Genomic DNA, 27,061 nt, shown 5'->3' with positions numbered 1-27,061 from the left:
TAGCCCAACAACAAAAGTAAAATTTGTTAATCCTAGTGTGCATTTGGCATTGACTTAAAAAATTAGATTTTTTTTTTACTATTTAGCTTATTTTCGCCATTATTCATGGACTCTATTACGTTTTTTTGGTACTATTTATAGATCCTACTGTATTGTTTCAGCTACTTTTTAGTTTTATTTATAGTACTTTCAGCAAAATGTTTTCAGTTTTAGATAAATAAGCTGTTCCCAAACAAACACTTAAACCTTAGAAAAAGCTCATTTAGATCTTAGGAAATATTAAATAAATAAATCAAATGAGAAATTAGTTAATGAATGATTGCTTGACTATGTATATTGAAACATATGTAATTAGTAGGATTAATAATAAATATATCATACAATAATTTCGAAGTACAAAAAATCATAGAAAGCAATTATAAAACTTTATATATCAAAATATATCAATCGATATATTTATTTAATCTTTTGTTTAAAATATTGTATAATTTATATTTATTATTATACCCCTAAAAAATTATCCAAAAGTTAAAAATTTAGAATTGGAAAGAGATACCGAACAAGCCGAAGTGTCTTCTAGACTCCCTTTTCTTTCCAACAGATTTTCCAAAAGCTATGCTATTGACCCATTGACTAAGACTTTTGAGTACACCACGAAAAGTGGTGCCAAGCCTAAGTGTCTTCTAGACTCCCTTTTCTTTCCAACAGATTTTCCAAAAGCTATGCTATTGACCCATTGACTAAGACTTTTGAGTACACCACGAAAAGTGGTGCCAAGCCTATGGCTACTTGCCCATTAACTATGACTTTTGAGTACACCACGATAAGTGGTGCAGCATGTGAACCTCTTTTTATATATCACACTACTTCTCCACACTTCTCACAACCATCCCACAACGATCAAAGAAAAACAACAATGGCCAAACTCAGCCTGCTACTAGCATTTCTCATCTTTTTCACCCCTTCTCTTTGTTGTCCTGAAGATCAAAAACAAGCCCTTCTCCAGTTTAAATCTTCTCTCATTAAAACTACTAGTTCTTCTTCATTAGAAAGCTTATTGTTTGAGTTAGAGTCATGGAATTCCAGCTCAAATTGTTGCAACTGGGACAGAGTCATTTGCAGTACTGGCTTTCATTCTAGGGTTGTGATTGGTCTATATCTTGACTCCCTAGTCTTCATGCAATCTATGGAGCCCATTGTGGTGGCTTCCACCGTCTTGACTCCACTCTTTCGCATTAGAAGCTTGAAACTGCTTGACATGTCCTCAAATTACATACAAGGAGAATTGCCAGGCAACAGCTTTACCAATTTGAGCAAATTGGTTTATCTTGACTTGAAGAATAATCTCTTTGATGGTTCCATTCCCTCTCAAGTTTTTCACTTGAGGTACCTTCAATATCTTGATTTAAGTAGCAATTCATTCCACGGCAATCTTAGTGGGGAAGTGGGCTCTCTTCAAAACTTGAGGGTATTGAAGCTGGATGCAAATTTTCTTGGTGGAAATATCCCTAAGGAGATAGGGAACATGACAAAGTTGCAGCGATTGTATTTTCGCAGCAACAATTTTTTTGGTGAAATTCCGTCTTCAATTTTGGATTTGAAGAATTTGGAAGAATTGGACTTGAGGGACAATTTCTTGTCAATGGAGATTCCTTCTTTTATTGGCAATCTGTCCAACATAACTACTTTGGCTTTGAGCAACAACAAGTTGACAGGTAAAATTCCATCATCCATACAGAAATTGACGAAGTTAGAAACACTTCAGTTGGAAAATAACTTTCTCAGTGGAGAAATTCCATCTTGGTTGTTTAATATCAAGGGCATGAAGCGTCTTTTTCTTGGAGGGAATTATCTAACTTGGAATAGCAACGCAAAGATAGTGCCAAAGTGTATGCTATCTCAATTGTCTATGAAGTCTTGTGGTCTTTCAGGAGAAATCCCATATTGGATTTCCAAACAAAAGACTCTTGAATTTTTGGACTTGAGTAGGAACAAGCTAGAAGGTTTGTTCCCACAATGGCTTGTTGAAATGGAAGTTGGAAGTATAATTCTATCAGATAACAATTTTACAGGTTCTTTGCCACCTCCTCTCTTCAGATCTCGAAGTTTATCAGTTCTTTCCCTATCTCGGAACAACTTTTCTGGAGAACTGCCAAACAATATTGGTAATGCTTCTGCAATCATGATTCTCATGTTGGCTGGTAACCATTTTTCAGGGAAGGTACCTCAATCTATCTCCAATATTTATCGGCTCCTATTACTAGACTTGTCAAGCAATAGATTTTCTGGAAACTTACCAGATTTTAGCTCCAATGTATTACTTGGATTCATTGACTTTTCTTCCAATGAATTCTCTGGAGAAATTCCAACAAAATTTTCCCAAGAAACTAGAATTCTTGCATTAGGACAAAATAAGTTTACTGGAAGCTTCCCTAGAAACTTGACTAGTATGAGCCAGCTTGAACACCTAGATATCCATGATAATAAAATCCAAGGTGAATTCCCAGAGTTTATTAGCCAAATCTCAACCCTTCAAGTCCTAAATTTACGAAATACCACACTCCAAGGTTCTATTCCTGATGGTATTTCCAATCTTAGTAGTCTTAGGATTCTTGACCTCTCAAACAACCATCTTGTTGGCAATATACCTACAAAGTTTGGAAATCTTATTGGTATGATTGAAACACAAGAAAAATTTTCATCACTCCCTGATATTTTCTCATTCTCGATCGAGTTTAATGATCTGATAGTAAATTGGAAAAAGTCGAAGCAGGGTCTCTCGAGACACAACCTTGAGCTCTACACTTTCTTAGACTTGTCAATGAACCAACTTTCTGGTGAAATCCCAGCATCATTAGGCAGATTGAAGGGTCTAAAGATTCTCAACATCTCACATAACGTCTTCTTTGGTAAGGTACCAGTAACCCTTGGTGATTTAGAGAGTGTAGAGAGTCTAGACTTGTCACATAACAAACTATCAGGCATAATTCCCCAATCACTAGTAAAGTTGCAACAATTGTCTGTTTTGGATGTGAGTAATAATGAGTTCACAGGTAAGATTCCAAGTGGTGGCCAAATGGACACAATGAATGATCCAAACATTTTTGCCAACAATAGTGATTTGTGTGGAATGCAAATTCAGGTGCCATGTTCAAAAGAACTACCTCCGATGAAACCATCAAAGTATGAGAGTAAGAAGACATGGTTCTTATTGGAAGGACTGGGGTTTGGGTATTCAACTGGCTTCTTTGTAACTGTTGGAATCTTATATCTTACGGGGTATTTTGTTCCTGCACTAGCTCCAAATTGTCGAAGCCAATAAAAAAGGCAAAAAGTTTAAATTTTCAATCGCATACAAGTTATGCAGCCTATTGTCAAAGATCTAAATCCTGACATGTAATGGGTTTCAAAAAATCAATAAAAACAAGGCAAAAATGCAAAACTGACCATCTAACTTTCAACATTTTTCATTTCAGTCCTCTAACTTTCAATTTTTGTCAATCTAGGCTTCTATTAAAACTCAGTTAAGATAACCGTTAAACTCACTGAGAAATGACCATTTTACCCTTTTTTATTTTTTATTTTTTATTTTTTATAAATTTCAGAATTAAAAAAAAAGAAAAATCTGTAAAAAAAAAAAAAAAAAAAAACAGAAATGACTAGATCCTCAGCAGCCCCACCCGCCGATCAGCAGCACTCACTGTTCCAACCCAGTCCCCTCCGACCTCGTCTAACACACGATCTGGAGGCGGTCAGAGAAAGGAGGCTCCAGCAGATGAAGAAGATGGCCCAGAAGCGGAGCCGTTGGATCTCCCTCGGCCACGGCGACTACACCAACATCTTCTCCGAGGACTTCTTCTCCACCGTCAAGGCCAGTGATCGCGTCGTCAAGGACCCCTTAATACACGAACCAACTAACAAAAGAACGAAAATACACGAACCCACAGACATCGAAAGTGCCAATTTCGATGATGGTTTTGGGCTTCACTCTCTCGATGAGGTGTTCGAAGACAGTGCTGTTTGAGCCCCACCCGCTGATTCTCTAGGGACGAAGGAGGGAGCTGACATGGTCCGGCGGGAAGTCAACGAAAGGTGACTTGGCATTGTGGATGCGGTTGAGGATTGTTTGTCGAACGAGGTCGGAGGGGACTGGGTTGGAACAGTGAGTGCTGCTGATTGGCGGGTGGGGCTACTGAGGATCTAGTCATTTCTATTGTTGTTGTTGTTGTTGTTTTTTTTTTTTACAGATTTTTTTCTTTTAATTCCGAAATATAAATAAATAAAAAAGGCTAAAACAGTCATTTCTCAGCGAGTCTAACAGTAATCTTAACTAAGTTTTAACAAAATTCTAGATTGACAAAAATTGAAAATTAGAGGACTGAAATGACAAAACTTAAAGTTAGAGGACCGAAATGAAAAATGTTGAAAATTAAAGGGTTAGTTTTGCATTTTTACCTAAAAACAAATAGCCATTCTTAAGTATCAAAAAATATATTTTGAGGAATAAGTATCAATAAATAATTTGCCACTAGAATAAAGTGAGAGGGAAACTAAGAAGAAATATATAAGTTATTATAATAAAATATAAAATCCACCTAGATTGTTCTCACTAGTCATTTCAACAGATCATGTGGTTAATTTGTGCATATGTCTAAATTAAGGACAAATTTCATGAAGATTTTTTGAGTTGAGTTGTATAGTTCTAACTTGTGTTATAGTCGGTTATGTTTTTCTAATTTCTATCGTGTATAACTACAATTTTTCTAAGCTTCAAATTTAATTTTGTGGTGGTAATTTTTTTTTTCTTAAATTTTTTTATACGAGCATTTGGTGGCAACTGATCAGAAGGCAGTGGTCATGAACATGCGTGCAATGAATGAAATTTCTCCTACTCTCAAGATGATTATCTTTTAATTTGATAATTTTTTTTGAGAAACTCTATTAATTTGATAATGATTATCAAAGGTCATCATAAAATTAAAATATTATCTTTAAACAAATTTTAGAATGAAATCAAAATCAGAAGACAGATTTTATTACAATCAGTTGAAAGCTTAGCTATTAGAAAGAATCGGAAATCCTCCACAGAGATGCAAGTAAAAAAAAAAAAAAAATGCACCAAAAGAAAGAAGAAGATCAAATAAAGAGCTAGTAATTATTCTTTTTTAGGGATAAAATATGGAATGATTGGGAGAGAAAATTTTCAGAATTAGTAATAGTAAATTTATGTAAAAAACAATAACGATTAAATGGGAATAAGAATTGATGAGCAAAAAAAGAGGTAAATAAGGGAGATAAATGATTGGAGGAAGAATAATGTAAGGTGGGATATATATAATGGGGAGAAGAAGAGTAAAAAAGGGGAGAGAAATAGTTGGAGGAAGAGCATTGTTTAGGTGGGATGGGAGAGCCAAATATTTTTAAGCATTGGCTAATTACATGATTTTTTTTTTTGCAATTTTTGGGTTTTTTTTTTTTAAGAAAAAAAAAATTGTACTAAGTATTGTGGTAATGGGTTGAATGCTGAGCCTCAGTCTAGCGAGACCAAGGCTTGGTCATGTGGGATCAGACAAAAACTGTTGGTAGAGTCTCGTTAGACATTCGGTCAACCAAGATCCTATTTTGAAAATTCTAAGGTTTGCTTCTAGAGTAGTTTATGTAGGTGTTACAAGCCTAAACCCTACTTGTATAAAACTTTTATTTCAACCCTAATTTCGTGAAAAGGAAGACGGTCACTAAAACACCAAGAAAAACCTTGAAAAGCCAAATCCTTGTCTTCCGACCCTCTCCAATTGGATATCCTTGAGAGGTTAAGTGTTCCAAACACAAAAGTTCACCTTAATTGTGTTGGATGTGTTGTTGAAACCAAAAAGACTATATCAAATCTTTAAAAATCCTAGGAGTGACTAAGAGATTCATTTGTGGTTTGTGAATTGACTTGCAACAACGAGTAACTTTGAAGGCACATAGCAAGAGTCTACAGTTGCTACCAAGGATAGGGAACCGGAGTATTTAGTTTGACTAAGTTTCCAATAAGTTGCATGAGTAATGTATTTACTGTAACACCCATCGATAATGGTTTTTTGAGTTGGGCTTTATCCCAGAGTGTTTCTATTGTTTTGGGTTTTCACCATGTGAACAAATCACTGTCTCTATGTGGGTGTGTTAGTTATAAACTGTTTTGAATATGTTTATCCATGCAAACCTTGTCATTTGAATTCTAACCAGATAACTACCTAGATTATGTCTTGAATAATTCATTAAAATTGGTAGTTAGCTGTTGTAGGGGTTGTATCTTGTTTTAGTCCGACATGTACCTGACTTGACCTAAGCCCGATTGGTTTGAACCAAAATCCTTGACTCTGACCCGTTTACAAGGTATAAATTATACAAAGGCAAGGGAATTGTAAAAAAATGGCAGACCTATCTTAAAATTAAAAAAAAAAAAGAAAAAAAAAAAAAAGAGAGAGAAAGAGAGAGAGACATTCATTTCTTTTTTCCTAATGTCAAGTAATGGAGAGACATTCATTATAAAAAATTAGGTGGTTTTATTTTATTTTATTTTATTTTTTTTCGTCCCATTCTTTAGATAATATAGAACTATAAGTAAATTAAATGCACATTCAAATTCTCTGTACTATTTTTTGTGTACTACTCTATATTCCACCGATCAAACTTCAATTATTTTAGAAAGAAAATAAAATCAAAACATGACAAGTAGTGATTGGTAGAATATGGAGTGATACACAAAAAATGGTACAAAACATTTATATTAGTCCTGAAATCACATTTATTTATTTATTTTTTTTTTTGATAAGGAAATCACATTTAAATTGATAATGTCATTTTCATTAGTATTACCTCCCGAAAGAGGCAAGTATGGATATGCGGCCTGAATTTAGCTATACCCTTTGTTAGGCATTTAAATTTATTACATTATTATTATTATTATTATTATTATTATTATTATTATTATTATTATTATTATTATTATTATTATTATTATTTGCATAAACCATGAACGGATCAATTATTTGGATCTCAAAATCAAGCAGTATATATCTGGAACAGACTGATTATACTGATTGTAAATTCTTATCAACACTGCTCTTGGAACGTTAAAATCTATCTTCTTTTCAATAACCCCATTATTATTTTATTTTATTTTTTGAGATAAAAGATAGAAATTTTATTAAATAAAATATGACAAAATATTACATAAGAACCCTGTAACATCAATACAGGGGAAACCAGACCTATTGTGCAGAAAAACAACCAATTATAATAAAATAAAATAAAGAAGTTAAATTAATTTTGTAACTAGATGATAATCAGAACATGATTAAATTAATTACTATATTATTTATAATTTAGTTATTAAAAAAAAGTAGCAACAAACCTGAAAAATATTTCGAACATTCGAGAAGGAATAGGGCGATCTTATATTTCCCAACGCCATGGACGAAACTAAGGCTTAATTTGGGAGTTTATAAGAGAATGGAATAGAATGGAATGATTAAAAGGGAATGGAAAGAAATGGAATAGAGTGGATTTAAGTAAGGGAAAAGAATGGAATTAACTACACTTGATTGGATGTTTTAAAATAAAGGAATGGAAAAAATGAAAATGAATGGAATGTAAGTAATCTTGTTTGGGAGTAACATGGAGAGAATGAAATGGAATCATTTTATGAAAATATTATTATTAGACCCTATTTTAAAATAAAGAGTTGAATATATAGAGGTATTTTGGGAGTTTTAGTAAAAAATTCATTAAATCTAATTCCATTCCCTCCCATTCCTCCCAATTTCAGGGTGAATAAAAATTTGAGGTTTTAAGGGAATAGAGGGGAATAAGTGTTCATTCCTACCCATTCCATTCCCTCCCATTTAAACTCCCAAATAAGGGAATGGACTTTCCATTCTCTCCATTAAAACTCCCAAACAAGGGAAGGGAAGAATATTCTAAAATTATTCATTTCATTCATTTTCATTTCATTCCATTCCCTCCTCCCAAACGGGGCCTAAAGCGGAGAATTATGGCGCAAAGTTGTACCACATGGAAGTTCTAACCACAATTTGTAAATGTAAACAAACAAGATAAATGACAGGGAGAGAATCTTATCTTGTCCATAAAGATAAATTACAGTTGCCCCTTTTACCAATATTATTAATCTTTTTAAAGACCATAAAAAATTTATAGATCTAAAATTTAAAATTAAATTGACAAAACCACCCCCCCCCCCCCCCCCCCCCAAAAAAAACCAATATCAAAGTTAAAAAAAAAAAGTCCAATTAACCAATTTTACCCAAAACAAACAACCCAACCCTTCGAAAAAATTTAGGCAAAATAATTGGGCAAAACTACAATATTAATTCCTTAAGTTTACCTTCTGTGCACAATTGGTCTCTCAAGTTTGAAGCGAGCACAATTAAATTGAGTTGTATTAGTCCTTTTACTAATTGCCGTTAGCGGTATTACTTATTTGGCTAACGGAACAATGATTTGATATTTTTTTAATAATGTGGCATTTTTTTATTAAAATATTACAAAATAAATTTACACATAAGAAATTCACAAACCGGTACCAAATTAAAACTAGTATTTGCAACTGATTTACAAACCCACCGCTTCTCCAAAAAAAAAAAAAAAAAATCACAAACCCACCCATGAGAGAGTGAAGAAACTCAAGCACTAACCCGCCACTGATGGAGATCCAAACTTTAGTCATCGCCGATGACAGGCCAAGCCCTAGCCGCTGCCGGCGACAGCCCAAACCCTAGCCCCTCCCAACTCCTTATCTCTTCAAGTTTGATAGGCTTGGTGTTCTTGTACCAACAATTATGGTCTGTCCTTGAATCAAGAAAGGGATTGGTAAGCTCAAATTTTCATGCTTTGACCTTTGTTTACGTTGTCAGTCCAATTAAAGATTTTTTGTGTTGAACTATTGATGTTAGAAATGCTTTGAGATACATATGAAAGCTCGGATTTGTGTTAAAAACACAAGAGCTGTTTAGACCCCAAATTAAAAAAATTACAACTTGGTTGATTTTACTCTAACTTAAACTAAGTGTGGAATAGAGTAAATGCAAGTGAATAGACAATAAAGCTACTCTAAGCAATATTCATCAAATCACAACAGTAAAATGAAAGTTAAAATAGTAGGGAAGAGAAATACAAACACAAGATAATACGCCGATGTGTTATCGAAGAGGAAACCAAAGAACTTGGCGAAAAACCTTTCCGCTGTCCTTCAAGCGATAAATCGATACACTAGATAATAAGTTGGGATACATGAATAGTAAGAGACCCTCCAAGTCTAATCTACCCAGTGCACCTAAGCCCTCCAAGCTCCTCTTCCTCTAACAAGGCTTCTTGGAACTGTGTCTTGTCTAACTTTTTGGATCTCGCAATGCACTCGATTGCATCTGTTAAAACTTGACTTCTTCCAATGCTTCTTAACAGCACCAAAATCTCACTTGACACTCAGTATGGGTGTGGTAAGTGTTTGGGTTATCAACTTCTCAAGCATTTGGATATGGAGAGGTAGGAATTGAGGAAAACCATAATGGATGGTGTAGAGGATTGTGGGTATGACAATCTCTAACTCTCAAGGGTTTGTGACTAGGGTTTTCTCTCTGAAAGCACCAATTTCAATATGTGGGTAATGTGTGTATATATAGTGTATATGAGAATGTAGTGGAGCAGATATAACAAAATAACAAAACAGAATGTTTCGTGGGTATCTCGCGAAAAGGCCTTACCCGCATGACACTCGCGAAAATCAGTTGTCACGACTTTTCGTATTCCAGTCATGTGCTGAGCACATGCTTCACTTCGAGGGAAGGCTACTCGCGAGCTACCCACGAAAACTTCTTTAGTCTTCAATGTTGCCTTGAGTCTTCAGACACTCTCTCTCTCTCTCTCTCACACAACCCTTACAATTAAATCCCACATAAAATACAGGGTACAAAAAATTGAACAAAATTAAAATCAAATTTAGTACGGAATTAAAGCCAACACAAAATAGTTGTAAATCACAACTTTACAACATAGAATTTTGTTTGGTATTGAATTGCTTTTGAAATATATTATATTATAGAATGCTAACTTTTATGGTTGGTAAGGTTCGAATTCTATTTTGTTATTGCTGAGATTAAGTTGGATTAGGTGGTGTTTAATTTTCCAAATTATTTATAACAACCATGGCATTAGGTAGTAACCAAAGCACTATAACAACCAAATCATTAATAACCTCCCCTTTCTGGAGGTAATAAAGAATCAACTTCCAACTTGTAAAATAAATTTGACTTCAAACCCAAATAATGTGTATAGAAGACAAGCATTTGGAAAATTATGTCTCTTGAGTTGGGGGCATTTTTTTATTGGACCCCGCTTTTCTTTTTTGTTTCTTCTAAACCATTTAGAAAAAAACCCTTCAAATTATATTTTAAAAATCTTATAATTAGATTGTACATTTTTTATATTTTTAACATGCATGTTAAATTTCGGTCAAATCAGATATTATTTATTATTTGATATATAAATTTATTATTTATGTATAATTTAAGACTACAAAAATTTAAAATTTAAATATTTGATAAATGACATAGTTATTAATCTTAGATCTTCTTGAAATTTTGCAAACATGAAAGATATAGTAAAAAAATGTAATTTAATGGTGGATTTGTCAAAATTCATATTCGATAAAAAAAAAATATAAAAAAAGTTTGAAGGGAAACTTTGTCCCAAAAATATAATTTTTTAATATATAACCTTCACTCTTCACTCTTGGTCATAGTTTTGTGGTTCATGAAACAATGGTTAAGTAAATACACTCTCTCTTTCAATAAAAGGAGGGGAAAAAAGAGTCAAAATTTGAGTAAAATAATCTTCGGGAAAGAGACAAACCAATACGACTTCCAGCCTTTTTTCTCTGGTTTTATTCAAAGAATACAATAACAGAAGTTAGATTCTTTTGAGTAAACCTCACCCCTTGGAAAGAGACACTAGACAAGCCAAAGTGCCTTCTAGTCTCTCATTTTCTTTCCAGCCGATCTGCCAAAAGCATCTTCTACATACCCATTGACTTAGATTTTCAGTACACTATGATCAGTGGTACTGTAGCATGTAAACCTCAATTTATCACACCTCTCCAAACTTGTCATAACCATATGTAGACACTGTATTATATACTCTTTATGACTTAGACCTCTGTTTTTTAATGATGCTTAAACTATAGGGCCCAAGGTCAATTTTGAGCCCAATCAAATATTAAATTGACTTAAGAAGTGTTAACTGTTAAAATGGAAAATATAACATTTTAAATGAGGAAAAATCTATTTTTGGAAATAAAATGACCAAAGAGGCCCTTGGCCCATGTATGCGGGTGGTGGCTTGCGTATGTGGGCCAAAGCATGCATATGCAGGCACTCTCCTGTGTATGCAACTAAGGTTCCATAAATATAAGAAATGCAAGTTTTCTGCAATAATGATTGAGATTTTGGATGAGTCCCATATCGTTAGGGTGCCGTTCCAAACCCCATTTTTTTTCCCCACTATATAAAGCCTTACATGATACATTTTCAACACAGAAATTTCACTGAGAAAAAATTAAGATTTATTAGAAAATAGTGAATCAAAAGAGAGTTTTTTACAAAACACCCTTAAGTCAATTTTATCTGATTGAGACATTTTCTAGCTCCAATCCTTTTAGTTTAACGTTGCTAATCACTTGTTTAATGAAATGTAATAGATTTGACTAAGGGGGGTGGTCAAAATTAAAGTTTGGGGACTCCTTTTTGAGGTATCAAGCTTCAACCTTTCTCTTTTCATTTTAGTCTTTCTTTTATGTTTTAATCTCGTTTCTTTGCTTAGTTTATGTTTGCTTAGGTTAGTTTTATAGTTCTTTTATGTTCTGAGCATATTTGGCTGTTAGAATTAGGGTTTTCTTTTGTGCTCTGTTTTTCTATTTCGTTTTTCTAGGTTAGGGTTTGTGAACAAGTCCATGCATGCATGCCATGAGCATGCGTACGCAAGTTAAACCCTACGTACGCAAGCCTTTGGCTGCTTATGCCATGATGTTTACTATATGTAAAAAACAATTTAATCAAATATCATGTGAATAATTATATATAAAAATAGTTCTTTGATGGAACATTAAAAGCAGTAGGGCGAGCAAAATCTAAATATTGGCCGTAAAAATGAGTGTTTTTACTTTTTGCCAACGCATAATTTCACTATAATCAGGTGCTTTTGTTAATATTTATGTATAATTTAACTATTTTTTTAATTAATATATATATATATATATAATTTAATGGAATATTAGAAGTATTACGACGAGAGTGGAAAAACCTGAAAGTTGGCCATAAAATAGGGAAAAATACACTGTTTCGAATGCATGAATCATTTCACTCACATGAGAGTAGGCTCTATAAGTGTAGGATCTATCTTCATATAAACAGAAAGACTCATGTATCCGATATATGATACACCTCCTAAAACAGTGTTTCTTTCCCGCTACAATGGCGCGTGGCTTTTCCTTTCTCAGTTTTTTTCGATGGGTTCGCTTGTTGAGTGGAGCTGAAGATTCAAAGTTACGATGAGCCCATTCGGTTGACTAGAATAGAATCTACGACTTACTACTGTATGTGTATAGTCATTGTGCATTTGGGCCTATTTAGAAACAAAAATACTTGGGAGTCTTGGAGTCGCTCCACAATTTGGGCCCCAAAAACCTGTCAAAATCTGAGCCGATGGAAAATGACATTATGTTGGCTTGTAGCTCAAGACCATCTTTCGGATGTATGGAATAGAGTTGGGGGCTTTTTTTTTTTTTTACTGGACCTCCGGTTTTCTTTTTTGTTTCTTCTAGACCGAGACCCATTGGCCTTAGTCTCTTAGACCCAGTTTTTTGGAATTTAGGAAAAAACCCTTCAAATTATATTTTAAAAATCTTATAATTAGATTGTATATTTTTTATATTCTTAACATGCATGTTAAATTTCTATCAAATTAGATATTATTTATTATTTGATTTATAAATTTATTATTTATGTATAATTTAAGACTACAAAAATTTAAAATTTAAATATTTGATAAATGACATAGTTATTAATCTTAGACCTTCTTGAAATTTCGCAAATATGAAAGATATAGTAAGAAAATGTAATTTAATGGTAGATTTGTTAAAACACATTCGATAAAAAGATATAAAAAAAATTTGAAGAGAAACTTTGTCCCAAAAATATAAATTTTTAATATAAAGCCTCCACTCTTCACTCTTGGTTATAGTTTTGTGGTTTGTGAAACAAGGGCGTGACTTTTGTTTAGTGCCTCTAATGCACTAGATCTGTTGTGATTATGACACATGTCCAAAAATGGACAAGTGTCATGACCGCAGTGGGTTCAGTGTCACAGGACACGGGATAGAAGCTATACCCCTCAAACAATGGTTAAGTAAATACACTTTATATAAAAGGAGAAAAAAGAGTCAAAATTGAGTAAACTAATCTCACGGAAAGAGACAAACCAATAAGACTTCCAGCCTCTTTCCTCTGGTTTTATTCAAATTAAGAATACAAAAACAAAAGTCAGATTCTTTTGAGTAAACCTCACTTCATAGAAAAGAGACACCAAACAAGCCAAAGTGCCTTATAGTCTCTCATTTTCTTTCCAGTCGATCTTCCAAAAGCATCTGCTACATACCCATTGACTTAGACTTTCAGTACACTATGATCAGTGGTACTGTAGCATGTGAACCTCACTTTATCACACCTCTCCAAACTTGACATAACCATTCAACAAAGAAAAAAGAAACACAACAATGGCCAAACTCAGCCTGCTACTAGAACTTCTCATCCTCTTGTTCACCTCTTCTCTTTGTTGTCCTGAAGATAAAAAGCAAGCCCTTCTCCAGTTTAAATCTTCTCTCATTAAAACTACTAGTTCTTCTTCATTAGAAAGCTTATTGTTTGAGTAGTTAGAGTCATGGAATTCCAGCTTAGATTGTTGCAACTGGGAAAGAGTCCTTTGTAGTTCTGGTTTTCATTCCAGGACTGTGATTGGTCTATTTCTTGACTCCCTTGTCTTCATGCAATCTATGGAGTCCATTGTGGTGGCTTCCACCATCTTGAACCCCCCCCCCCTCCCCCACTATTTTTTATATTAAAATCTTGACATCATGAGTGACTTTTTGGTAATTCCCCATGTTGGGCTGTGTGGAGTTTAGTTGTATTTGATCTGGATTATGACCCGGCTTGCTATAAAAGTTCTACGGTTTTTAATGAGATTTTTTCTAAGATGTAGTCCATGGAGCGAAGGCTTGGACTGATAGGCCCAAGCTAGAGCTATGTGCAGGATAGTAAAACTATGGTTTCAAATTAGGGTTTGATGTGTGTTGTTTTGAGAGAGAAAATTGTATTGCCACATCTTGTATTTTTTCTTATGAATAGTGAAATCACTGCAACTCCGTAGATATAAGCAAATTGTCAAATCATGTAAATATTGTCTTGTGTGATTTTTTTCTTTGGCGCATTTTTTTTCTCTTTATTATGCATTTCATAAATTTGGAAATTTCGTATATATTCCCTATACCCCAGGTTCTATTTAATTTTTTTTTCTCTAAAAAAGAAGAAAACACTCATTTAAAGTAGAATAATGCTTCATACACAAAAAATTTGACCATTTTTTTGACACCTGTTGAGATGGCAAGTTTTCACTAGTTCTCATTTTATCTCATCATTGACATCATATTTTATCTACCCTCTTACAATCTACCAGATAACCAGGAGTCGAACTTTTTGTTTCTTTAAACTTTCTCTTTAAAGTAACATCTACTCTTTCCCCCTATATAACTCATTAATTCGAGACATTGTTTTTCTTTTCCAAAAAACAAACTCATTTTCATTTGCATTTGGAGACTTTAGGATATAGAAATACAAAGAGTTCCGTGTAATGAGAGAGGAAAATTGAGTTGATTTCTTTCAACAACTTTCCAATCTTGTATTACAAGGCTTTAGATTCGATTTAGGGATATGTCTTTCCGTTAAGGATCTTCCTGAGAATTGAAGGCGAAGCAGATATACACCTAATTTCACAGCTAAGCCAATTCTCGCTCCCTAATGAATTTTTTTCTCACTAGAGGAGAAAGTGATACGATTCTCTAGTTAAAATTTGGGTATAAAATTATTGTTATACTCTAATGTGTTAGTTTTACTTTATTTAACAAAAAATTTGATTTAAAAAATATTAACTGTGATTAAATAATTTAAAAGATAATTACACGACTTAATCAAAGAAAATAGTTGTCTTAAATTATACAAAACTACCTTAATAAAATTTTCTTATATATATGAGAAAATAACATATATAATGACTCATGTTAAAGACATATTATAAATATAAATTATTTATATACATGTATTTTGCGGATTTTAGCAAATATGTCTCTTTTCTTTCGTTTTTTTAGAGAATAAGAACAGAAATGATCAAAACTGTGAAGAAAATGAGCTAATGCAACTCATTCTCACTTAATTATGACTAGGCTTACACAGGCTCTGTTTTATGTTTATATATACACATAAAACAAGCAAAACTAATTAAACAAACTCTCTAACTCCCCTAAAGGCTCACATATCCAACAAATAACCCTGCTCGACTTACAGCATCTTGCAACAATTAAGTTACAGAACTAAACCACAGTAAGCAGTGAATGAAGCAGGAGATAAACGACAGGTCGTTTACTCAGAAGTGTTTAATCATTTGTTCAAAACATCAAAATCCTCATCACGTATTGCTCTCTTTATTCTTTAATTTCTGATAGAAGTCAAATTTTTTAGTAAACTCACTCCGTGAAAGAGACACCAGACTAGCCAAAATGCCTTCCACTTCCAGTCTCTCTTTTCTCTACCACCGAGTTTCAAAAAACTACTGCTACGTACTCTTTGGTTAGACTTTAAGCACACCGCGATTGCACCGTGATTTAGTGGTGCAGCTTGAGAACCTCTTTTTATCATACTCCTCCTAAGTCCTAACGTTTTATAATCATCCAACAATGAACAAAGAAGAAAGAAACACAACAATAATGGCCAGCGCCCTCAGCCTGCTACTAACACTTCTCATTTTTTCATCCCCTCTCTTTGTCGTCCTGAATATCAAAAACAAGTCCTTCTCCAGTTTAAATCCTCGCTAATCAAAACTACTAGTTCTCCTTCATTAGAAAGCCGACTGATTGACCTAGAGTCATGGAATTTCAGCTTAGATCAGGTATATGGCTTCTTCATAGTAGTGGAAATCCTATATCATATCAGGTATTTTGTTCTTGCACCAAGAGGTTCAAATTTCTAGTCCCGTACAAGTTATTTTGTTTGTTCCATAGATAAATATCAAAATCCTGACGTGCAAAAACTTTCAATTAAACATTCTAACAAATAGCCATTCATAAGTCCCAATAAAATATATATCTGTGACTAAAATGTAGAAGAAAGTGAGAGAGCAACTAAGAAGAAATGTATAAGATTATAAAAGCAAATATAAAATTCATGTTGTAGAGATTTAGACCCCTTAACATAGTATGATTAACCTAATATCATCTCAAGTTGATTAACAAGTTTGTTAATGAACACTAGGTTGAATTACAATATATAAAACAAATATAATGCAGAAATATACAGAACATAAAGATCTGATGATCCAGGAAAACCAAACTGGTAAAAAACCTGGAGAGAATTTAATTTAGCTATCTTCAAGGTAAAATAGATCAACTATGAAAGAATTGAAATTTGTACAATAAGACTTAGACCACTAACATCCTATTGCTAGCTCGAGTAGAAAACTTACTATCACGACCATGTGACAGCTCTGAGTCCACGGACTACTTTTTTCTTTGATCCACTGCAAACACAAGTTCTCCTACTTGTGAATCTTGATATTCTTAAATGTTCTTTATGCAGCAACTGAAACGATCACCAAGCTCTTGATATCAATTACAATCTTGATAACCCTAAGTGTATATGAAGGTAAACACCTCTAGATCTCACAAGAAATTCAAACACACAGCATATCAAAAGCCTATAAAACATAGCTAGGGTTTTTCTTTTTATAAGAGACATAAAACATAAAACCCTACATGTCAAACGGGCTTGGGCTGAATTGAAAATTATGCAGAAAATGCAAATTGCACGAATCTCAATCGATCGAATCTAATTTTCGATCGATCGAGTCTTGCAGAATGTGACCAATAATTTCTGCAATCACTTGATTTCAACTTTACAACAAAACATACTTTGAGCAAGCCTAAATCTAGACTCTATGTTTTGATCATGGTTTGCCAACACAAAACACATTGAAATTATAATACATTAGTCCCTAAGGTCTTAAAACCTAACACACGTAAATTGTTCTCTCTCGTCATACCATTTCCTTGTGGTTTTTTTTTTCTCTTTCTTTTTTTATTTTTATTTTTTTGGCTAGAAGAAATATATAAAAAGCTCAATCATTGTGCCAATGTGTAGATTGTAATTATTGTCTTCATCATAACTTGTAAAAATGAATGAGTAACTAGTTCCAGTAAGCTTTGTTTGTTTGTTTGTTTGTTTTTTTTTTTGATACACCAGTAAGCTTTGTTGTAGGGCTAACACACTGCCATTTCATCTTTGGGAGAATGGGCTTTATGTTGAAATATCAAATAGCCGGAGTCTCTAGACTGCGCTATAATATTCCACCATAGTTGTATTAAATAATGAGATTGTTGTCAAGTTGGCAGTCATCATAAGGCTTTTGATATCAGACCTAAGGACCTCAAGCAGCCCATTAGGGAAGGAATTTGAGAAGATCCTTTGAAACGATTGGGATTTTAAAGTCCACTAGGGACGTTCATGTGCAAATTGTAGACTACAGACTCATTTATCGAAAGAATAATGTTAAAGACACAAATTATTTTACAAACTGTTTATGTGGCGAGTAATTAGTGGTAAATGAAAAAAATGACATTAATAGTGAGTTTAGATGAAAACTAGTAAGATGTTAACCATATCAACATTTTGTAAAAATGTTGTAAAATAGTTTGTAACTGTAGCATTACTCTTATCGAAATAGATAGAATTTTAAATGTACTTTCCGGTCTCACATTATCAATTATTTACCTTATCTTTTTAATAGATTCGATAGAATTTTAATTTATTCGGTTCGTTCACTTATGAATGTCCTCTACCATTTATCCCGCAGCCCACTCTTCGCAACTTAATTTTTATATTAAAGTTTTTTTTTCCTTTAAGTTATTCAAGTTATGGTTAATTTCATTTTAACCTTTTATGTTTTAAAATTTTCATTTCATACTTAAATGTTTGATTCTGTTTTCATATTGATCTTGTCGTCTATGTAGGACACTTAGGGTTCGTTTGGTTTAGAGGTGTTTTGAGTGATATGATCAAAAACTCATAACTGAATTATCAGAACACATGAGACCATGGTTGTCAAAATCGCGATCTGGATCGTAAGATCGCACGATTTTACGATCCCACCTCACCAAAATGTTTAAGATTGCACTAGAATTGTAAAAATGCTAGGATTGTATGTAGGATCGTAGGATCCGATCCTACCGATCCTACCAAAAACATGAATTTTTGGTTTTTTTTTTTTTATCTAATTTTTTTTTATTAAGTTTGCTTGATCATTTTATAGCTACTGATTAGTAATAAAATATTTAGACTTCTATAATAATGAGTCTTTATATATGTTCTTTGGAAAGTTCCATACTTTTTAGAAATAGCGAGCAACAATTTTGAGTTTAATCTTTCAAGCAATTTCTCCAACGGTTGCAAACTCTAACATGAATATATGTGGCTCCCCTTCTGCAACCAAACACTAGAGTTTTATAGAAGACCCTGCGAGGTGTGAACTATTATCCTAAATCATCAAAAGCAATAATGTTCATGGCATGAGAGTTGGGTTTTAGATATATTTACTAGGAAACTGATTCTACATTTGTTATTCATCTCCTAATATTACTAATATATATATATATATATATATATATATATATATATATATATAAAATTTATTAGCTATGCTTGTATTTGTATATTGATTGATTGATTTTTTTGAGTATGCTCTTTAATTATTACTGATTGGTATAACTTGAATAGTTGAGTATAACATTGTATTTTGATGTCTTTTGTAGTTCTAGTATACAAATATATAATGTCTACATAGATGATAAAATGGATGATGATGATTAGGAATTTAGGACGGTGGTTATAAGAACCTTGGAATGAGAATAATTAAATGTTCACTTCACCTTAATATTCATTTTACTTTTGGATTTCATATTGTAGTTAGCTAGTTTCCATTTGCTAACTTATTTTGGATTTCAAACTTGGAACTTAGAACTTGGAAAATATTTTCCATATGTTTTGATAAATATTTTGGTATTTGGTTGCTAATTAAACATTTATTGAACTTTTTAAATACATTGGATCAAAACTTAAATATATTTATTTCGTTAGTATAGACTTAGCGATGTATGACATACAAATTACATCATATGATGCAAATCTTAGTTTTTTTGTGGATGAATTTATAATTTACGTGATTATTCAACATATAAAGTCATTATCCATGTGTTTTTTGCTTTAAATCTAAAAATATGTAGGACCTTACGATTCACGATCCGATCTTATGATTCACGATTCCACCTACCTTTAATGATCCCACGTAGGATCTTGATTTTGACAACCTTGCATAAGACCCACACAAATTTTTTTTGTTTAGCTTGGTTTTTACCCATTGTTTCCATCACTCAATTCTCTGATTTTTGAGTGATGATTTATGGAAACTAAAAACACATTTTAGGTGTTTTCAGTTTCCAAAACTCAATTTTCAATGGCATTTTCGTAATTAAACCCACATACCAGCTGCAATGTTTGACAAATAGATTTTTTTTTTTTGTGAAACCCAGCCGCACCTTTTGAAGTTGAAAACTAGGTCTGAGTTAAGGTGCCAAACAGGGGGTTTGGAAAATTGAGGTATTTTGAGTGATGAGTGATGAAAATTGAGTGATGATAAATTTTAAACCAAACGGGCCTTTAATGGTCAGATTACTAATATAAATAGCGGACATAGTCAAATGAAAACATAATCGAACATGAAGGGTCAAATGAAAATTTTGAAACGTAAAAATAAAAAATAAAAACAACTTCAAACTTTAAGGGCCAAAAATGTACTATAGTCTAATTTTTATAACCATCCAACAAAGAACAAAGAAACACAACAATGGAAAAATTCAAACCCACTCCTCCCAACTTAAAATGGATGAAATTGAAACGATGAGAAATATGTAAGGAATGACCAAAATTATAGTATGGTCATATAAATACTAAGTAGAATAAGTCTAGTGACACAACTTCTTTTACAACTTGTTGAATAGATAGGTTGTGAGTCGTGGAAGATAAAAGTGGTGTTTATGATGGGCAAGAGCTATCCAACACATAGGCCACCTAGGCCTAAGCCTAAGTCCCCCACTACAAAGGGAAAGATTTTGTTGCATAATGGGTTATGTTGGTAGCATAAAGAAAGTGACAAGTGTTTAAGGGTCCACCTAATCATGTGCATTGTACATGACCCTTGGACACATGTTGCTTTTTTTTTTTGTCACATAACCCATTATGTAGCAATTGCTGCATACTTTCCCCACTACAAAATCCCTCACTCCCTTTATAAAAAAGGTTCCACCCCATTATTAAAAGGCCCAAATTTAATGATAATACACTACAACAAAATGTATTTTTAGTGACGAAAATTAGTGAGGAAATATTTTTCGTCACTAAAAATATAGTTTTAGTGACGAAATATTCATTTCGTCACTAATGGTGAAAAAAATTATAACATTTAGTGACGAAAAATAAATTTCGTCACTATTGTGATCTGAAAAATAGGCGCCAAGAGAGGGAAACTTTAGCGCGAATTTAATTAATCTATAGTGACGAAATATTTCGTCACTAAAAGTTGAAATTTTTAGTGACGAAACATTTCGTCACTATAGGTTTTGCACTTACATATTTTTAGTGACGAAATCATAATTCGTCACTAAAACTATGCTTTAGTGACGAAATATGAATTTCGTCACTAAAAACCTTAACAAAGCCTCCCAAAAGTCTCTCACACAAACCTGGACAAATTTACTAAAGAATACACAAACCTTTTCTCTCTTTTGTTTCAGCTCCCAAAAGTCTCCCACACAAACCTTCAGACCAAATACACAAACCTTCATATCCCACACAATCAGCAACGCTTCTATCGGCGACGGCAACGCTTCCATTTGTCGACGGCGACGCTTCCAACCGCGACGATCTCCGGCGACGATTCTGGTACCAACCGCGACGATCTCCGCGACGATTCCGGTACCAACCGCGACGATCTCCGCGACGATTCCGGTACCAACCGCGACGATTCCGGTACCCATCGCGACGATCTCCGCGACGATTCCGGTACCCATCGCGACGATCTCCGCGACGATTCCGGTACCAACCGCGACGATCTTCGCGACGATTCCGGTACCCATCGCGACGATCTCCACGACGATTCCGGTACCCATCGCGACAATCTCCGCGACGATTCCGGTACCCATCGCGACGATCTCCGCGACGATTCCGGTACCAATCGCGACGATCTCCTTGACGCTTCTCTCGATCGCGACGATCTCCGGCGACGCTTCTTCCCAACCTCGACGATTCTCCGGTGACGCTTCCTCCCAATCGCGACTCTTCAGCTCGCCTCCGCTTCTCTCTTCAACCTCCGCCATTTCACTACTGATTCCGGTACTAGACCTTTCACTCTAGCCTCTCTCATTTTTTTTGTACCTTAGTCTGTGTGTGATTGATTTGGTTCTGTTTTTCTTCTTTCTGTTTTTTGTGCAGCCGATGGTGTGGTAAAGAAGAGAGTTGAAGATGTAATGCCCATTGCCACTGGACACGAGCGTGAGGAGCTTGAAGCCGAGCTTCAGGTCTTTTCTCTGATTCCATCTCATTGCTTAACCGTTTCTTTATCTAACGTCCTGTTTGCTTGCTGTGAAAAAATAAAATAATATTAGCATATGATTAAGACCTAAATGAATACTTTTTTGAAATTTTGGTTTAAATTCGATTCTGGACCGAGTGAGAGTGGAATTGATTGGTTTTGGTTTTGTGTAGGGAAAGAAAATTATTGATATTAATTTTCCAGTCGGTCCTTTCGGCACTAAGGTTAGTACTTAATGCATTGCTTAACTTGTGAAAATGATGTTTCTGCGTGTGTTGATTGGTAACATTCATTGCTTGTGGCTCAATGATACCACTCAAACAATGTTCTTTATAAAAAGAATAACTAAGGCTTTTACATTCTCCAAGTACACTGATTCCTCGCCCTTGATAATGTCTGCAATAGGCATAACAGGACTAAGTTCCAAGCACAGATGAATACTTCCCAAAACATAGCTAAACGACACTTGTGGACGTACCCATTGAACCCCAAATGCACAGATGATAACAGACGATTGATAAATTAAAATTCATGGATTCAAACTAGTGTTTTAAGGCATAGATTTTAAGGAATCTGTTATGAATCAGAAATGCTTTTGTCTAACTTTTGGTTTATATTTTCTCTCTCTCTATCTCTTCTTACCTCATTTCTGTTGTATGCTTATCATCTGATACTCCTTTATTGTTTATCCAATGCATGTAACATTGCTTAGTTATCCTAGTGTTAAAGTTGAAATTGTATATATTATAATATTACTAGCAAAGATGACTTTATAAAATTAAAAGCAAAGGAAGTATACAAGAACTCATAGGGAGTAACCTTAGTATACAGGCTGCATAATAAAGGATTTCTCCCAAAGTTTAAATTGTAAATATATATATCACTACATCTTATTTCTTTTCATTGTTTTGACAAAGAAGATCCTTTGCCATCTAGGCTTCAGGTGGGTTTGTCTAAGTTTAAACTAGTGATTGATCACTCCTAGCCTAGTGCCTATGCTTCTTTTTATTATGAGGATCATTTTCAAGATTGAAGTATTTATTAATTTAATTTTTCTTTTGCAGGTTAAATACACATTGTTTGCAATAACTTTGGATTTTTTCTGAAAGTTGTAAGCTTAGCTTGAGCAAAGTAAGTAAATTTTAGTAGAAAACCTTATAAAACTCTATACGTGTGATGTTGGAAATTGGATTTGTGGTGGTATGTTGTGTTGGAGCAAGCGGGTGGCTTGCATGATGTTATAAGGTGGGTTAAACTAATATTGGGAGTGTTTTTCATTTCTTGCAAATGTTAATGAGTATTGTTGATTAGATGTGATGAATAGTATTTTATTTGATTTAAATACTTGTAAAACTCTATACTTGTGATATTTGTGATTGGTTTTGTGGTGGTATGTTGTGTTGGAGCAAGCGGGTGGCTTGCATGATGTTATAAGGTGGGTTAAACTAATATTGGGAGTGTTTTTCATTTCTTGCAAATGTTAATGAGTATTGTTGATTAGATGTGATGAATAGTATTTTATTTGATTTAAATACTTGTAAAACTCTATACTTGTGATATTTGTGATTGGTTTTGTGGTGGTATGTTGTGTTGGAGCAAGCGGGTGGCTTGCATGATGTTATAAGGTGGGTTAAACTAATATTGGGAGTGTTTTTCATTTCTTGCAAATGTTAATGAGTATTGTTGATTAGATGTGATGAATAGTATTTTATTTGATTTAAATACTTAAAAAATTCTATACTTGTGATATTTGTGATTGGTTTTGTGGTGGTATGTTGTGTTGGAGCAAGCGGGTGGCTTGCATGATGTTATAAGGTGGGTTAAACTAATAGTGGGAGTGTTTTTCATTTCTTGCATGATTTTATTTGATTTCAAAACTTGTGCATTCATGAATGAGATAGAAATTTATCTAAGTAGCTTATAGACTTAGATGTTAGAATATATTATGCATGAGTTATTCTTATTTTACTAAAGTAGCATTTACCTTATTGTAGTCAAACATGGATAAAAGTTGGATGCCAATGGCTAAGACACCTGATGGTAGATTAAGTCGTCCATATATTGATAATGTTTAAATAGGATCTGCTAGCAGAAATACCCGTGGAACAACACGTGGTATAGCAGTACGGGCACTTGTTGAAAAAAATGGTAAGTTACCAGTACGTATAGCTGCAGAATATGATGCTCCTGTTGGGAAGAATGCATGCAAGCTTGTCAATCAAATTGGCTTACAAGTGCGAAGTAATTTGTCTAGTTACAATGTGAAAAATTGGAAAAATGTTGATGCTGCTACTAGAGATGTGGTGCTTCAAAATATCGCGGTAAATTTACATTGATAACGTCTAACTTGTCTTTGTTGTCACTAAGCATATTAAATTCATATAATAGTATTTTAATAATATATATAAACTTCATTTTACAGGATCAGTTTGAGCTACAAGGAGATTCCAACTTGGTAACGAAAACATTAAATACAAAATGTGGAAGATTATTGAGTTCTAGCTCCTACAAGTTGCATCAAGCTTATAAAAAGCTCGTACAATCTCATGGTGCTGACTATGCAAGAAGCCACCCGCCAAAGAATGCCAAACTTGAGCTGTGGACTGAACTTATTGATGAGAGATGGACCAATAAGGATTGGCTGGTAAATTATTTATGCATATATTATTATTATCCAATGTTTACTATATTATGTTGTAAACTAATTAGATTAATACTTAGATTCATGATCTAATAGATATCTTGAATGTTTTTTATTAGGAAAAATCAATAAAGAACTCTGAAAATAGGAAGAAAACTTCAGGCAAACATAGATGCAGGACGAAGGCACTTGCTGTTAGGGTTGATGAGGAGGTGCTATTTTTTCATTTTTCTTAAACTTTAGTATATTACATGTTGTGATTAATAAGTATAACTATCTAACACTTGAATGTTAATTAATCAGACAAATAGTAATGACGGTCAAGTTCCTGAATTGGCAAAAATCTTCAAAGATGTTCATTTCAATCCAAATACAAATATGTGGATACACCATGAGGATGAAGCTACATATGTATGTATATCATTCCATCTCTATCATGTTTGTAAAGCTATAACATATGTATTATTAATGTTGTGATTGTTTGTTTCTTTCTCCTTTTCAAATGATAGGAAAATATTCTCAAAGTGCAAGAGGATCATTGTCAAGATCCTAATGCAATTCCCCTTACACAAGAGGAGATCTCAAACTTGGTTTTTAAGAAGAAGTCCGGTGTTGTAAAAGGACTTGGCATGAGACCTTCTTCTTCTCTAGTAACCACCGCCTCATCTAATTCCTCAGTAGAGTATATTCAACGGTTAGAAAATGAGATCATTGAGCTCAAAGAGGCAAGAGCTAAGGACCAAGAGGAGCGAGCTAGGGACCAAGAGGCACGAGCTAAGCAAGAAGAGGTCCAAAAGAATATTCTTAATTTTTTAAGGAGAAATGGTTATGATGACGCTCTTACCTATGGGGGTGGTTCAACTTCAAGTTAAAACATGTTTTGGTTAGTACTTTCTTTTAGCAATTGACCCATATTACATGGTATGACTACTCTTAATGTATTGTTAGAAATGTTTCTTCTAATATAATTAATGTTTTTACTTTATGATTTTAATGTAGTATTGGTTTTATATTTGTGCAGATTTCTTATTGGTGGTTTTAAGAAGATTTACTTTTGGCATTACTTGAAGACATATGAGGACATCTTCCGTTAGTTCTAATTATATTATGCTACACTTTTTGTATTGTTATAACACATCTTGAGTTATTGTAGACGTTGAAAACAATTATTGTATGGAAGGAGTTTGAATTAGATACTTGTTTTATTTTTTACTTGTGGAATGTATGGATCTTTTTTTATAAATGCGTTGTTGAAATAAATGTATTATTCAAATGTGAGGTTTTAGTAATGTAAAAACAGGTTACAGGTTAATATCAAAACCATGAAAAAAATAAAAACAGAAAATAAGTTTTAGTGACGAAATATTTTGTCACTAAATGTAACAAAATTTGTAAGAAATGGTTTCAGTGACGAAAATTTTCATCACTATATGTGCATGGATTTTCTTAAAAATAGTTTTAGTGACGAACTTTTTCGTCACTATATGTACCCGATAAATAGTTTTAGTGACGACATTATTCGTCACTAAATATGATTTAATAAACTAAATTGTTTTTAGTGACGAAATATTTTCTTCACTGAATGGTGTTTTTAGTGAGGAAAACATTTAGTGACGAAACGTTTTCGTCTCTAAAAGTTAAAAAAAAAAAAAAATCAAATCGGACTTTTAGTGACGAAATTTTTCGTCACCAGGACTTTTAGTGACGGGGTTTCAGCGACGAAATGAATTTCGTCACTAAAAGTCCAATTTCGTCACTAAATGTGTTTAGTGACGAAATATTGGAATTTTAGTGACGAATTTTTTCGTCACTGAAAATACATTTTGTTGTAGTGATAATTGTCTTTTTTAAATTTTTTTAAAAATGATATGCTATTTTCCCACCTCTAACAAGGCCTCCAACGTATTAGACCAATAAAAACCTAAACCAATTGAAGCCCTAAATTATTATTTTTTATATGTAGTAAATGTGTCAAATCATTAATGATCATTAATCTTTTCTAAAAATTTGAGAATTGTCCTTAATTTCTTACATAGCAGATTGTCAACATTCAATGGCAAAGAGGGGAGGGCCCTTCTTTGCTATTTTATTGTTGAAATCTTGAGTGACTTTTTGGTAATGCCCCCTCTGGATGCCCCAAAAAAGAGAGCGCTAAAAAAGCTTGTTGAAGGCTTTTCTTTTTTGGTTTATCGCACATTGTCTCTTTAGCGACGTGACTCTTTGTGTGCATGTGTAGGGTGAGAGGTGTGTGTGTGTGTGTGTGTGTGTGTGTGTGTGTGTGTGTGTGTGTCCCTTTTTCTTATTTTTATTTTAAGAGTCGTCACCAATCATTGGTTTTGTACGAGGTGTGATCAGTCACCTATTCGTCTAATTTTTTTTTAGAGAAATGATATGTCCACAACA

General features: G+C 33.5%; 2 protein-coding genes across 2 annotated transcripts; both read left to right on the top strand.

Annotated features, from left to right (window-relative positions):
• The first annotated feature begins 904 nt into the window (after window positions 1–904).
• Window positions 905–3,443, top strand: LOC142607238 (uncharacterized). The gene has a single exon (XM_075778658.1). It carries the CDS (start codon window positions 917–919, stop codon window positions 3,320–3,322), a length of 2,406 nt encoding a protein of 801 aa, XP_075634773.1. The 5' UTR covers window positions 905–916; the 3' UTR covers window positions 3,323–3,443.
• Window positions 3,444–3,655: 212 nt separating this feature from the next.
• Window positions 3,656–25,870, top strand: LOC142606547 (uncharacterized). Its single transcript, XM_075777871.1, has 10 exons — window positions 3,656–4,018; window positions 21,221–21,653; window positions 21,918–22,003; window positions 22,954–22,960; window positions 24,097–24,338; window positions 24,440–24,661; window positions 24,778–24,870; window positions 24,962–25,069; window positions 25,168–25,541; window positions 25,680–25,870. Exons 1-9 carry the CDS (start codon window positions 3,656–3,658, stop codon window positions 25,528–25,530), a joined length of 1,917 nt encoding a protein of 638 aa, XP_075633986.1. The 3' UTR covers window positions 25,531–25,541; window positions 25,680–25,870.
• The last annotated feature ends 1,191 nt before the right edge of the window (window positions 25,871–27,061 follow it).

The sequence above is a fragment of the Castanea sativa genome, chromosome 8 (assembly GCF_040712315.1).
Source record: "Castanea sativa cultivar Marrone di Chiusa Pesio chromosome 8, ASM4071231v1".
Classification (NCBI taxonomy): Eukaryota; Viridiplantae; Streptophyta; class Magnoliopsida; order Fagales; family Fagaceae; genus Castanea; species Castanea sativa.
The sequence above is the reverse complement of the archived record's forward strand: the minus strand, read 5'-3'. Positions and strand labels throughout refer to the sequence as shown.

Excerpts from the sequence above, each read along its gene's own strand:
- LOC142607238 (XM_075778658.1), top strand. The coding sequence starts at position 917 with ATGGCCAAACTCAGCCTGCTACTAGCATTTCTCATCTTTTTCACCCCT.
- LOC142606547 (XM_075777871.1), top strand. The coding sequence starts at position 3,656 with ATGACTAGATCCTCAGCAGCCCCACCCGCCGATCAGCAGCACTCACTG. Across the intron at positions 24,662-24,777 it reads GGACCAATAAGGATTGGCTG|GAAAAATCAATAAAGAACTC; the intron begins GTAAATTATTTA and ends GTTTTTTATTAG. Across the intron at positions 24,871-24,961 it reads CTGTTAGGGTTGATGAGGAG|ACAAATAGTAATGACGGTCA; the intron begins GTGCTATTTTTT and ends TTAATTAATCAG.